At 38.9% G+C, this 14,713-nt stretch overlaps 1 protein-coding gene across 1 annotated transcript in view; it reads right to left on the bottom strand.

Annotated features, from left to right (window-relative positions):
• Positions 1-14,333, bottom strand: part of LOC138267909 (uncharacterized) — a 54,613-nt gene extending 40,280 nt beyond the window's left edge. Inside the window, exon 1 of the mRNA XM_069217170.1 lies at positions 13,914-14,333. Within this exon, the coding sequence (XP_069073271.1) occupies positions 13,914-14,237 (324 nt within the window). The 5' untranslated portion in view covers positions 14,238-14,333. The remainder of the gene's footprint in view (positions 1-13,913) is intronic.
• Between the last annotated feature and the right edge of the window lie 380 nt (positions 14,334-14,713).

The raw sequence follows: 14,713 nt of genomic DNA, 5'->3' as shown, positions 1-14,713 counted from the left end.
GGACTTAGGCCTAAATCTACTTTTCTACCAGAGAGAAATGACTTGCCTGATGAAATAAAGGTATTTGAAAATATAGTGCTGAAAGAATTGGATTTACTCAATTCTAAAAGAATTCATTACAATGACAATTGCTCCAAAATAGAAAAAGAAGCCATCAATGATTTAGCCGAAAATAAAGAAATCATAATAAAACCGGCAGATAAAGGTGGTGGGATTGTGATTTGGGGTATAGAACAATACAATCAAGAAGTCATGAGACAATTGAGTAACCTTTCACACTACCGAGAAATAGAAGAGGACACACCTAAAAAAGTCAGCAATAAAATTGAGTCACTTACAGCTATAGCTAGAGAACAAGGATGGATAAACAAAAAAGAACATGATTTTCTGAACCAAAACGAGGGAAGAACTCCTTGCTTTTATATGCTGCCCAAAAATCATAAAAACATAGAGCATCCACCGGGCAGACCAATAGTTTCAGCTTGTGGTTCTATTCTAGAACCCCTTGCCCAATTTGTCGACGTTTTTATAAAACCTGCTGTAGCTAAGACACCAGCTTATGTACGAGACTCAATGGACATTATCAATAAGTTAGAAAATCTAACATATGAGGAGAATAGTCAGCTTTTGGTTACTTTTGATATTGAGTCGCTCTGCACCAACATCCCGCAGGATGAAGCATTAGAGATAATTAAACAGACTCTGAATAATAATATCCAACCTAACACTCCCCCTGCAGATTTCTTAGTGGAGTTAGCTACATTATGTCTGAAATCAACTTCTTTAAATATAACGATCGGCTATATCACCAAGTGAAAGGAGTTGCAATGGGATGCAGTTTTGCCCCGGAGATTGCCAACCTGGTGATGGATTATTTCGAACAGAAATGGATCTATCCACAAACCAATCCTTATAGGAGACACATTAACCACTGGTTCCGTTACATTGATGATATTCTGATGATCTGGCAAGGGACGGAAGAAACTCTAGATTTGTTTCTTAACTGGCTTAAATCACCGCACAGTCGATTTTAAATTCACTATGAACAAAGATAAAACCAAAATCAATTTCCTTGACTTATGGATCTGGAATAAAAACGGTGAACTAGCAGTGAGTTTATATAAAAAACCCACAGACGCAACACTCTGTTACATTTTGCAAGCGGGCACCCACGTACACTTAAACTAAATTTGCCTTATGGGCAATTTCTAAGAATTAGGAGGAACTGTACTGAAAAAACAGATTATTTCGATAATGCGGAAGAACTGACCAAGAAACTGATTGATAGAGGGTACCCCCAAAAATTGGTCAAAAATTCAGCCAAAAGGGCTTGGTTTACCCCAAGAGAAACACTACTGGTCCCAAAAAAAACCACAAAAAAACGTTCCTCTGATATGTCATTACATTTAGCCCTAAGGCAAATAAAATACGTTCCATTATTGAACGAAATTGGAAAATTATCAGTGAGTTGAATATAGACAAACCACTTTTCTCGTTCAAGAAGGCACGTAGCTTAAAGGATCAATGGGTACAGGCGGCACAGAAACAACCTGAAAGAAAAAAAGATCTGAGAACCATGTTACAGCTCCCAGCAATTCAAGGGCACTATAGGTGTGGCAAATGTATAGCATGCCAATACACACAAGATACTAAAGAGGTTAAAATAAATGGCATAGTACATGTACAAAATGATTTCATTAACTGTAACACAAAAAATGTGATTTATTGCATTATGTGCCATGTGGGAAAGCTTACATCGGACAGACTTCGCAACCAGTAAAGACTCGGATCCTCCAGCACCGGTCCAGAATTAAATGTGCAGTTAAAGGAGCACCATTAGTCGAACATTTTCTGGATTGCACGCATACAGCAGAAGATATCAGGTGGACAGTATTAGCGGTAATACAATCTAAATCGGACGGATCCACAATGACAAGGAAACTATTGAAATTGGAAGCGAGGCTCATTGAGAGATTCCATACAGCCAAAACTGGACTAAATGACGTTGATGAAATGTGGGCTCTAATTAATTGAACCTCTCATTTTATTGTAATTGATTTGATTTTAGTTTAATTCATTCCATCTTGTGGTTTACACTGTACATATTGTATTTTCAATAGATAAGTGTTAGATATACATGTGCACACTCACAGAATGATATTGCACTATTCTTAACAACTAATAATATAGTGCCAAGGACGCGGAGGTGTCTTTGGAACAATATGGTCTAGTTCACTTCTAGGAAAGAGTATGCTCCTTTTGTTTAAAATAATTACAACAATAGTTATTGATAAGGGTGGAGCATAGAGTCAGTTGTTACCATCTTGTATATATACATACAGCATGTGACTACTGGTTAGATGTTGATATCACTTGTTTTAGAATAGATACTTCTAGTATAAATAATGGATGATTATTGGACATTCAAGATGGCTGAAGGGGTTAGAGGATAATGCCACTTATTTTAGAACAGATACTTCAAGTATAAATAATGTATGATTGTGGTACATCCAAGATGGCTGACGCTCTTGACTAAGAACTAGAAAGAATAGCTGCTACTTGACTGGTAGTCCAGGGTTCTTTATACACCAATAGTTTGCATCGGTGAATCATTTGGCAGCCAGGTAGATAATGTCAGACAGGGAAGGGTGTAGAAATGTGCATCGACTAAGATGGCCGCCTCACTTTCCCCGTGGACTGCTATAAGGAAGGTGACCCACATAGGCGTTTCCTTGACGTTCGGTGGGCCCTGATAAGGGAGACGCGAGCGCGCCACAGAGAACGCGATGTTGCTTAGCAACCAAGCAATCCGGAAGACACGGCTTGAGGCTGGGTTGCCGAAATGGGTGTGTACACGATCTAACGCCGTTCGCGGTAAGATTGCGATGATTCTGGGACTTTTAGTTAGTATAATCGAGTGCAAGTTTTAGTTGAAACATCGCTGTATGCTATATCGTTTTCCCTCTTCCTAGGTAAATGGTTTGAGCCCCGGCGCCATGTTTATTTGAAAACAATCCGAGTAACAAGGATTATATATAAAAACACTAGAGGATGGCAGGCAGCAACTCCCCCCTTCGCCTATAGTTCAGGTAAAGCTTGTGGTTTGACATATAACGCGTAGTATAATTGTGAATAGATGTAATAGTAAATATGGTTAAACATTATGTCATAGTCAGGTGTATATTAATAACGGTAGAAATTGTGAATTCTTTTGGGTGCTCCATTGTCAGTTTAATAAGGAAAATAATGAAATAATGGAAAAGAAGTCACATAATGCAATCTGTTGTCACTGGCATGACCTATACTGCTGTTTATATAACTATAACACCACTTGAAAGGTACTGTACGTTTAGTCGAAAGAGTTTTCTTATTGTTTTTCTAGAGATGATATTGCCCTTTTCCAGTCCTGATGAGGCCCTAAATCAGAAGGCCGAAACGCGTGGACTTCTTTCCTTGCAAGTGTGTGGGCTTGTTAAACAATGGATTATAATTCAAAGACTTGAGATGCACTATATAACGCCTGTGGGAAAGAAATACACAGCGTTTTGATATCTAAGTGCATTTAAAGCCCATAACCTTAGCAAGTAGGTGTGAACAACCATAGCTCCTTTTTTCAAATTGGTTGAAATAAATATTAGAAAGAAATGAACTCAAAAATAACAGAACCAAGTACTGTTCTTTAAACTTAGGATCAGATTTGTCCCTACCTGTTGCCTATATATTTTTTGATGTTACCAGCAGCAGCTGTGCCATTTAGGATCCTGCAATGTGTTTGTTGTAGAGGATTTTGTGTGGATTGCAAGGTGGCCAACGGAGCTCCGTTACAGCGTGGCCATCTTGCGACCGGGCAAGCTCCGCCTCCCCCTTTTCTTTAAAATATTTATGTTACTGCATGGGAAATGCTAATTTCTTGATGTTGTGAATTTTAATTTATTATGTTTTTCTCTTTTTTGTATTAGGATATGTGTAAAGGTGACAGAAAAGTGTTTGGTTATTAAAACACATGCAGACTTTTTTAGCTTGTATATTTATTTAGATTTATATATTTATTAATGCAATTTTAAATATTAGTCTGAAAATGTGTCTTCTGAAATTTTTAGTTATTCAGACTGGCGTTTAAAAGTTTGTTTAATATTATTTAATAATACATATTAATAAAGTATGACATTTAGTTTTTTAGGAAGGTTAAATTGCGTTGTTGTTCATCTTGGAGGTTTTAAGGTAAGGTTTTTGACACTGAATCTAGGTACGGTAGGCTTTAGTTTTTAGCAAAGAGTCTTACATTGTATGCTAGAACTTAATGCATTTTCTTTAGATTTTTTCCTTCATTTGTGGCTTGATTTTAACCAGGGATTGTGCCATTCTTAGTTTCTGACAGATCTGTTCTTTTTCATTATTTTGTAAAGTGTAGGTGGCTTTAGGAATTGTGCCATCCTTCCACTGCATTGTTTGTATTTTCATGTTAGGAAATGGTGTGCTCATAGACATTTTGCCATGGAATTTGATACTTAGGTTGGCGTATGTGTCCTGATCTGGAAGGGACAACAAACCCAAGTATCTTCAAAATAATCCATTGGTGGAGCTTATTTTGATTCATGCTTGGGATTTTAGGGGGATTCAATGAGCATATCATAATGTTTAGTGACATCTGTTAGAGGAACGCATAATAAAGCTGTTATTTTTTTATTTTGTGAGCAATTTCTAGGTTAATGATTCCGCACCGGGTCGATTTTTGGAGGTGCCTCCATATGCTCTGGTTAAAATGAAAGTAGCTCCCCAGAATTTCAGTTTGTCCGTGGGCTTTAGGTAGAGAGAAAAGCATTGGCTATTCAAAATCTATGATGTGTTTTTGTGGGTTCTAATTATTAGTGGGTTGTTTTACATGTGTTTGTATTTCACATTAAGTTCCACTTTGTTTATTAGGTAATATGTTAATGGGATGTTTGTATTTTGATATTGACCGTATACTACCTGAAGGGTAGAGAACACAATTTAAAAGCACTATCCATCATTCATGTGGTACAATGTGTTAAGGTTAGTAAGTTTCTGCTAGTAGCATAAATGGTAATTCTTTTATCATTATTGTGATTGTTGAATAATAAAAAGGTATATTTTTATGTGTGGTTAATAAGTGTTGGGGTATGTCTATTTATTCATATATGCTACTGGCATTTCCACTGTTCTGGCAATTAATCTTTTTAGGTTTGGTATGTCAGGGAGTTGGCCTGTTGCCTTTTCAGCAACATTTGTAAATATATTTGTAAATATTTTTTCTTGGCTTTTGTGAGCTTTCAGGTCCTGTAGAATATTTCTCACTTCTTTTTCAGTAATGTTAAGTGGATGGTTATGTTGCCTTACCATTTTCTACTATTTTGTTTTAGCGGTAGCCCTGCCAAATCATGAGTTTGAATAATATTTGGTGCATCTGTGGTATTTTCTAATTGGTGGTGTTCTCCTCACAATACGTACATCAACTATAACTTAATATGCGGCCTCACTTTATGAAAATTGGTGAGTTTTGCTGTTTTCAGCATTTAATCTGAAGGTTTTACAGTATCCAAACATCTATTAATCATTCTAAAACATAATACATGTTATAATAATTATTTTAGCATTTTTTACATTTCAGCTGCACATTTGTACTTGTGTTTTTTGTTTTGTACATTATCTTTGCTACAGCCTATTTGTAGATTTTTGGTTTGCATGCTTGTTTTTGTTGTTTATGGGACAGCTATCTTGGTTGGAGTCTATAGAGAGGAAGACATTTGTTAATTGTGTGGGCTCATTTTTAAAATTATTTGTAGTTTAGGTTTATATTCAATCATGTCTAAGGATTATTTTTACTTTATATGTTAGTTTTGTTACAATAATTTCTATTGAGGTGGATGGATCTTTTTCATATTGGGGGTGTTTCAAAGCCTATGCTTGATTTTCTTTTTCTCTTTGCATTTTTTAGGGTTGAGCGCAAAGCGCTCTGTCCCTGGTGTAATCTCTCTATGGGTTTTTAACCACACCCACAGCACGCCCATCTGTTTGGTTAGTTATTGGGCTTACCTTTTAAAATTTGCTTCATTTAATTAGTGAAAGGCATGAATATATCATGCCTTTTCCGTTGTTTAGCCCCCTCGAGCGCTCCGCTCAACTACTGAAAACATAAAAGGCTCCATGTTTTCTGTATGGTTTCTGGACTACTTTTTCTTTTTAATTAATAGGCAGCGTGATATCGCTGGGCAGTAGTCATGCGCTTTGCATGACATCGACCCTGTTAAATGGATAACTGCACTTTTGCCTGTTACATGGATAATTGCAATTTCGCCAATACATTTCACTGCGAACGAACTTCTGTTTCCTTTTGGGTGTGTGTGCTTTGCGCTGATTGCAGCCGTCTTATGTGAAACTGTTTACTTTTCATTTTCAGTATATGTGGCAAGAAAAGTCCAGATAGTTATGTGAAACTGTTGTACTTTTCATTTTATGTGGCAAGAAAAGTCAGAATAGTAGTTTACAATGCTAAATATCCAAGAAACGCACAACCCATTGCATTACAAATGCTTCTTTCTTCTTGTAGTGGATGCACCTGTATGTTGGAGAAATAAAAATTTAGCATAGTTTTAGTTGTTATATTAAATTAATTGCTAATTTATTTGTTAGGTGAAAATTACTGTACAACTTGCATAGTTTTATTCAGTAGTATTTGAAGTGCTGGAATCGTCTTATGTAGAATGTAAATCCAGCCCAGTGACACTGTCCTGCTCTAATTATTGCTGTTCAGGATGCATTTTGCGGTGCTTTTTGAGTCTTTTTTTATTTATTTGTTTTAAATTGGGAAAGTGTTTCTATTTGCTAACTGTTCTCAAGTTTAATTTTGGAGGTTGCTTTGAGAATAGGTTGCTTTTTTCTCACCATTTATGGTAAGAGATGATTAATGTGTTTGTTTTAAATTTAATTTATAGTAATCATATTTTATCTCTTTTCAAATGTGTGTTTGTGTATCATATTACCTAGTGGTGGTCGCCACCAGGTAGTTATAGTTAGTATCATGTTTCCATAGAAAAAGCGTTTTTGAATTGCCAATATCGTTGGCGCCGTTTGACGAATCTTCACAAAATGTTTTTTTAAAAAGTGTTGTGGTGACTCTTGTTGCACATGAACATTTTTGGGGTGAACCGTTAAGCAGGGGCCTAGAAAAAGGGGCGGTGAAAAAAGCTGTGTTTCCCAAGTTAATTCCCATAGGACCTTTGGATACGAATGCAGCCTGAGCTGGATGGAATTACACCAAATTTGGCAGAAAGCTAGCTTTCAGTGCGCAGATTGTACTTCGCAAATCCGTTCATTGGTTTTTGAGAAATTTAGGGAAATCCAAATTTGTATATATCTGGCCAAGGCGACTTTGTGATTACTTTGCAAATATCTAGCAGAAATTTGTGAACTTTCGCAAAAGCACATGCAAAAAGAAGAGTTGTAATTGGCTGACCGCAACCTGACGAGAAAGTTGCAGCAGCCATTTTATTTCATATGACATGGTCCCGGAGCAGTGAAAATCCTAATTGAAAATTGCATAACTGGTCAGGGTCATGGTACCCTGACCCCAGGAGTGTGATATAGGTGTATTTTAGGAGAAATATATAGGGTTAAAATAATTTTGCTTCTCCATGTGCAATATGTGTGAAAATTCACAAATTTTCGCATATTATTCACAAAATATTCATGAATGTGAAAAAATGAGAAAGAAAAGCCACAGACTCATTCATACCCTAATTCATTAACTCATACATGCACTCAGACACTCACACACCCACTTTTAGACACACTCATGCACCCACTCACAGATCCACTGAGAGAGACAGGCCCTGTGGCCAAGTCTGTGGCGCGGGGTTGGGTGGTTATAAAGGCTTGGCTGCAAGGCGTGGCAGCCGGGCCAAGCTATGCGATCAACTCCTACCACACATGGCTGAAGGCAGTACACAGCAGAGGCTGGAATAACGAATAGTAATTAAAATTACTTTATGTTAAAAAACATAGAAATTCACTAAAAAAAAAAAAAACGGTTACAGGGACGTTATAGTTAGGTTCTCAATGTACTCGTACAAAACCACAGACATTCAGCAGTTATATTTAAAGTTCTTTCAAATAACTATAACTCGCGCCCTAAAGTAACTATAACTCAAGCCTTCGCCATACACAGCTAATTACTTCACATATTATTATATAATTGATGAGATCTTGTATGGCATCTTTGATATTATCACTGCAATAAAATTATTGATAAGAAAACTGTGCATGGCAAGAGTGTGAGTTATAGTTACCTTACGCATTAAACCTGAAGACAAGTACTGTAGACACAGACAACAAGGAATAAAACTAGAATTGAGACGCATAAATGTACTAGTTGTATTAAAGAGATGAGATTGTGTATTGAGTTTGATTAAGTATTTTTTTTTCAAACTAAACATACATCAGTACAGCTATGTTTTCAGTTTTGAGAAATTGTGAAAAAGCCAGTAAAGGTAGACATTCTCACTAACAACCTCTTCCCTATGAGAATATCAGTGGAACGGTTTCTTAAGCATTTACTGCCCCCGAATTAGAGTGGTGCTGTTTCCTGCTGTTTGTGAATCGCATTTGAATGTGTGACTGTGAATTTCCCTATCTAGATGCCCTTTGGTGTTTGTCAGGCCTGCTCACAGTGTGCACTGAAGAAATCTATAAAGCAGTGGGTAGATCTAAGCATAAGAGGTAGACATGTGAACCCAGATGTAGGGTTGGGCTGCTGTTACTATGTCAAACTCAGCAAATGTTCATGTGCTACTGGTTTCAGGTATGAGACTTGCTGCATTTCTCAGGACCCATAGCAGGCTTGTGTGAAACACTGTGTGGTTTCTGCACCCTGACATACCAATATGGGACGAGTATCAGTCATGGTGGTGGTGGCTGCAGACAGTTATGCCCTTGGTCTCATCGCCTCAGCTTACAAAAATTGTAACCTATAGGCATCCTTTTGGGAGAAAAAAAAACACAAACCATAAAACTCTATGCCTAAAAGCGTGAACCCCTTTCCAGTTTTTTGTAAACCTAAATACATTCTTAAAAATCTTGTATCCTCTGTTCCGGAGATGGCCAGCAGATGGGGCTGGGGAGCCAGATGTGGACAGATGGAGACAGGGGGATGGTGGTCTCCGGAGGAACTTCAAATGCTCATCAACTGTCTAGAACTTCTAGTAGGCTCTTTTGCAGTGAAGACACTATCACAAATGAAAGCACAATGTTGTATCCTCTTGAAAATGGACAACATAACCACCGTCAGGTACATAAACAAGCTGGGGGGAACCCATTCCAAGATGTTAGTAGAAATTCGAATGGACATTTGGCACTTTTGTCTAGCTCACCAGATCTCTGTCACTGCGAAGTGTATTCCGGGCAAAGTGCACGTGATAGCAGATTGGAACTCCCGATTTCTTCAGGATGTCAGCGACTGGAGGTCACATTCCAGAGTTTTTCAATTTCTCAATCTTCAGTGGAATCCCTTTTCAATAGACCTGTTTGCGTCCCATCTGAATGCGCATCTTCCGCACTTTTACAATTAGAGACCAGATCCACAATCCCTCAGTTCAGATGCCTTCCTTCAGTCCTGGACAGAGGAATTGGCACATGCGTTTCCCCCTTTTTTGATGATTTACTGAGTTCTCTCCCAGGTCCTTCGACAGAAGGCAGAGATGGTCTTAGTGACTCCTTGCTAGAAAGCGTAATCCTGGATCCCAGTGGTTTTGGCCCTTTGTTGCGCAGCTCCAGTGCGGATTCAGAGATCGGAGGATCTCTTACTGGATCCGATGGGCCTTCCACATCCTCTCATTTTGGAAGGACAGTTATCACTCATGGCATGGAGGATTTCAGAAGATCGGAGCAAGTCTCTCAGATTTTGGTGAGCACTAAATTCTTTCTTGCCCAATCCTTGGCCCCTAGCACACATAAAAGATACGCTTCTGCTTGGAAGAGATGGTTGGATTGGTGCAGTCAGAGGGACGTTGACCCCGTGGGGACCTCTGTGCAAATGATTGTGGATTTTTTGTCACATTTGGCTTCTCAAGGTTTAGCCTATAGAACAGTTAATAATTTTAGGTCAGCTATTTCAGCTAAACATCCAAGAATTGATGGTAAACCGGTTGGTGAATATCCGCTGATATGTAAACATCTACGCCGCATTCGATTTGTGCGTCTCCCCCAACCTAAATATTCGGTTTTGTGGGACGTTAATATAATTTTTAAAATGTTGGTACCGTGGCCAGCTAATGAAGGTTTATCCCGGAAACCATTGTCAGCAAAATTAGCTATGTTACTTTGTCTTATTTCATGCAGGAGAGTGTCAGATATTAAAGCACTGGACATTGCAGGTAGAGTATTTACTCCTACAGGAGTCTCTTTTCAAATTACCAAACGTAGGAAATCAAATTCTACATGTATTTCTTATCCAAGTTTTAGAGACAATTCTAAATTATGTGTTGGTAAATGTCTAAAAGTATATGAGGATGTCACTCATGAATTTAGTAGGAATCTAACTGGACAGTTATTGATTTCTCTGCAGAAACCTTTTGGGCCCGTGTCCTCAGTGACTTTGGTCAGATGGGTTAGATGGTTACTTCAAGAAGCGGGAATTGACATTTCGGTCTTTGGGGCCCATTCTGGTAGGAGGGGCTATGGCATCAAAAGCATTTAATTCAGGGTCCAGACTAGAAGATATTGTGTTGGCAGCTGACTGGTCTTCAGATTCCACCTTTAAACTTTTCTATCATAAGCCTATTGTGGATGTCGCTTTTGGGATTGTGGATCAACTTTAAACTAGCATAATCAGAAGCCTCTGGTCCTGACATAGAATCAAAAATGTTCAAGCTTACGCAACAAGAATTTTAAATTCTATTAAGGACACTTAATTATTACATCCTCAATCCATAGACGTTTAGTGCAATTATAAGTCCTAGTAAACATTAAAATAAACAGAAAACTTTCTAGTATACTAAGATAAGAGACATCTTTTGGGATGTCAAAAGACTTTTGTTCTTTATTGGAGCCTCTGGCAGGCTCTTCAGAGGAGCTCCTTGAGCCCATGGTCACCCACACTGGGACAGAACCTACACTTTGCATTATATTTCATTTAAAAGATCAGTAAAATGGAAATGTATATTTTAACTATGTCTTGGGTGCTACATAGAGGATGTTATTAAAACTTATCAGTCATAATAGGACCATAAGACATCAATCCTAAACGATTCTTCTGTAAAGCAGAGGGGATGATTCACTAAAATACCAGGAGAACAGGAAGCTACATCATAAACTCCTTGATCCCCATACTGTCAAAATCAAAAGGGTGAGGCCTGCTTCCACCTTTGGTTCTAAAGCAGCTTCCTACCTGCTGGGAGGTTATGGATCAAGTAAAGAGAGGAAAATAAAGGAGGTAAAAAGGACCCCCTACAACTCTGTTGACTTTCAGCCCCTAGTGCTGATTTCATGACTTGAAGGACTAGGAGTAGCAAAAACAATACAAATGGTACCAAGCGGCAAGTCAGGGATAGGCAGTGCTTAATTTGTGCTTGTCTTTTCAGTTGTAGGTCACCAGCACTTATTTTTGATGGCCGGCGCTTATTTTTCAGCCTCAAGTATTTACTGTGAGCAAAAGACACATATGGGAAAGATGGAGGAAGAGAAAAACGAAAAAGCTACAGGATGGGAGAAAGCAGAAAGCTCCAAGAGTAAGCTGAAGCGGCAGGGAGTGGCTGTAAATGGATTGAAGAGGCCAGAGATGGCTTCAGGATTACACTGCCTTAGTATCATGTGTTCACATATTTAACTGCAGCAGCCCCTTTTAAGAGGAGGGCTTTGAGCACCGGTGTTTTTATTTACAAATTAAGCACTGGGGACAAGGGCTAGGTCAGCTCATATTTTGTGTGGGTGGAGAGTACCAGCACGAATGTTTGAAACCAGGAACTCATTTTTGTCCCCATCATCAGCCTTTGACCCAAGCAAACACGAGCAAGGCAGAAAATGCTAGGAGAGGAGGAAGTAAAAAGATAAGGAACAGCTACAAAGCGAGAAAGCAGGGATGAATAGCAACCTGCAAGAGCGAGATAAAGAGACAGAAGCGTTGTGCAGCCTTGGTATTCTGCCGGCTCATAGTAAAAGCTATAGCACTATTTTTTTCCCCTACAAATCAGTAACTGAACTAAGGTTCCTACTGGCTACACAACATGACATTCATACTGTTAAGTACAACCGAACATTTACACGGCACTGGAGAGTGGGTCAATTTTTGAAAGCGTGAGGCAGACCAAAGAGAGACCGGCAAATGTGATCACACGTCGCGGTACCCAGAGAGGTCAAAAACAATTACATCCTCCATCCATAGACGTTTAGTGCAATTATAAGTCCTAGTAAACATTAAAATTAACAGAAAACTTTCTAGTATACTAAGATAAGAGACATCTTTTTGGATGTCAAAAGACATTTGTTCTTTATTGGAGCCTCTGGCAGGCTCTTCAGAGGCGCTCCTTGAGCCCATGGTCACCCACGCTGGGACAGAACCTAAACTTTGCATTATATTTTATTCAAAAGATCCGTAAAATGGAAATTTATATTGTAACTATGTCTTGGGTGCTACATAGAGGATGTTATTAAAACTTATCAGTCATAATAGGACCATAAGACATCAATCCTAAACGATTCTTCTGTAAAGCAGAGGGGATGATTCACTAAAATACCAGGAGAACAGGAAGCTACATCATAAACTCCTTGATCCCCATACTGTCAAAATCAAAAGGGTGAGGCCTGCTTCCACCTTTGGTTCTAAAGCAGCTTCCTACCTGCTGGGAGGTTATGGATCAAGTAAAGAGAGGAAAATAAAGGAGGTAAAAAGGACCCCCTACAACTCTGTTGACTTTCAGCCCCTAGTGCTGATTTCATGACTTGAAGGGCTAGGAGCAGCAAAAACAATACAAATGGTACCAAGCGGCATGTCGGGGCTAGGCAGTGCTTAATTTGTGCTTGTTGTTTCAGTTGCAGGTCACCAGCACTTATTTTTGAGGGCCGACGCTTGTTTTTCAGCCTTAAGCATTTACTGTGAGCCAAAGACACATATGGAAAAGACAGAGGGAGAGAAAAATGAAAAAGCGTCACAAAGGGAGAAAGCAGAAAACTGCAAGAGTGAGCTGAAGGGGCCGGTAGTGGCTGTAAGTGGATTGAAGAGGCCCGAGATGGCTTCAGGATTACGCTGCTTTAGTATTACGTGTTCGCACATTTAAATGCAGCAGCCCCGTTTAAGAGGAGGGCTTTGAGCACCGGCGCATTTTAATTTACAAATTAAGCACTGGTGACAAGGGCTCGGTCAGCTCATATTTTGTGTGGGTGGAGAGCACCAGCACGAATGTTTGGAACAAGGAATTCATTTTTATTCCCATCATCAGACTTTGACCCAACAAACGCGAGAAAGGTAGAAAAATGCTAGGAGAGGAAGAAGTAAAAAGATAAGGAACAGCTACAAAGCGGGTAAGCAGGGATGAAAAGGAACCTGCAAGAGCGAGATAAAGAGACAGAAGCGTTATGCAGCCTTGGTATTCTGCCGGCTCATAGTAAAAGCTATAGCACTTTTTTTCTACAAATTAGTAACTGAACTAAGGTTCCTACTGGCTACACAACATGACATTCATACTGTTAAGTACAACCGAATATTTAAGCGGCACTGGAGAGTGGGTCAATTTTGTGAAAATACCTATTGAACGCGTGAGGCAGACCTAAAAGAGACCGGCAAATGTGATCACACGTCGCGGTTTACAAAATCAGTCGTTGCATAAAAATGAACTGAAAATAGTTAGAATAAGAAAGAAAAATAACAAACTCACACTGCAACAGAAACAGAATGCATTCCCTACCTTCAGCGACTTTATCTCCTTTCTCCAGGGAGAAAGGAACAGGTTGACAGATATAAGTTCCAGAAACTCAAATGCCCGTATCACATTTTTCAAAGTGTCCCCATCTTGGTCGTTATGCTTCCGTAAATAGGTCGCAATAATATTGTGCAGGGTAGCCCCGCCGAATTCCTCACAGAGGTAGGAAGCAGGGACTAAAATGTGTTTAGCTTTCTCTTTCGTGGCTTCCTCGTTGCACGGGGACAGTTTTCCTTGCAGCCATCTTTCTTCATAGTACGCGATGTACTCCAAAAAAAGGTGTTCGGCTGCTGTGTTGGGCTCTTTCATTTTTCCGGATCAATGTTTTATGAAAAGTACGCTGTTTTTTTCTGAAGTCGCAGCAAAACTCTAAACAAGGAAGTTGCATGTTTTAGCTCACTTCTTTCAATTGTACAAATGCTAAGTAGCCATTGGCTAGCTGGTAGCAATGCAGACGAGCCTATTGCAACAATCTGCTGTCAATCCGTTTTAAGGCGTGTACTCTCTAGATAAGGAAGCAGCAGCCTCAAAAGTAAAAGTGAAACTTAAAGGAAGAATTCTCGACTACAACCAATGCTGAAAAGCAATACTGAGTGTTTCTGCTTTGTGGAATTCGTTGCCAGTTCATGTGTTGAGCACAGAAACTTTAAACAAGCATTGGTAAATGCATTAGGTTTTGCCTATGTGATTAATAATTAGCTGTTGTAAGTTTTAGCTTGGTGAGCAGTTGTGCAATATAAGTTACTGAAACTCTGTTAAAGTGTTATGATTTGTTTATTACTAAT

This window comes from Pleurodeles waltl, chromosome 12 (assembly GCF_031143425.1).
Source record: "Pleurodeles waltl isolate 20211129_DDA chromosome 12, aPleWal1.hap1.20221129, whole genome shotgun sequence".
NCBI classification, from domain to species: domain Eukaryota; kingdom Metazoa; phylum Chordata; class Amphibia; order Caudata; family Salamandridae; genus Pleurodeles; species Pleurodeles waltl.
Note: the sequence above shows the minus strand (reverse complement) of the source record. Positions and strands in the feature narration are given on the sequence as shown.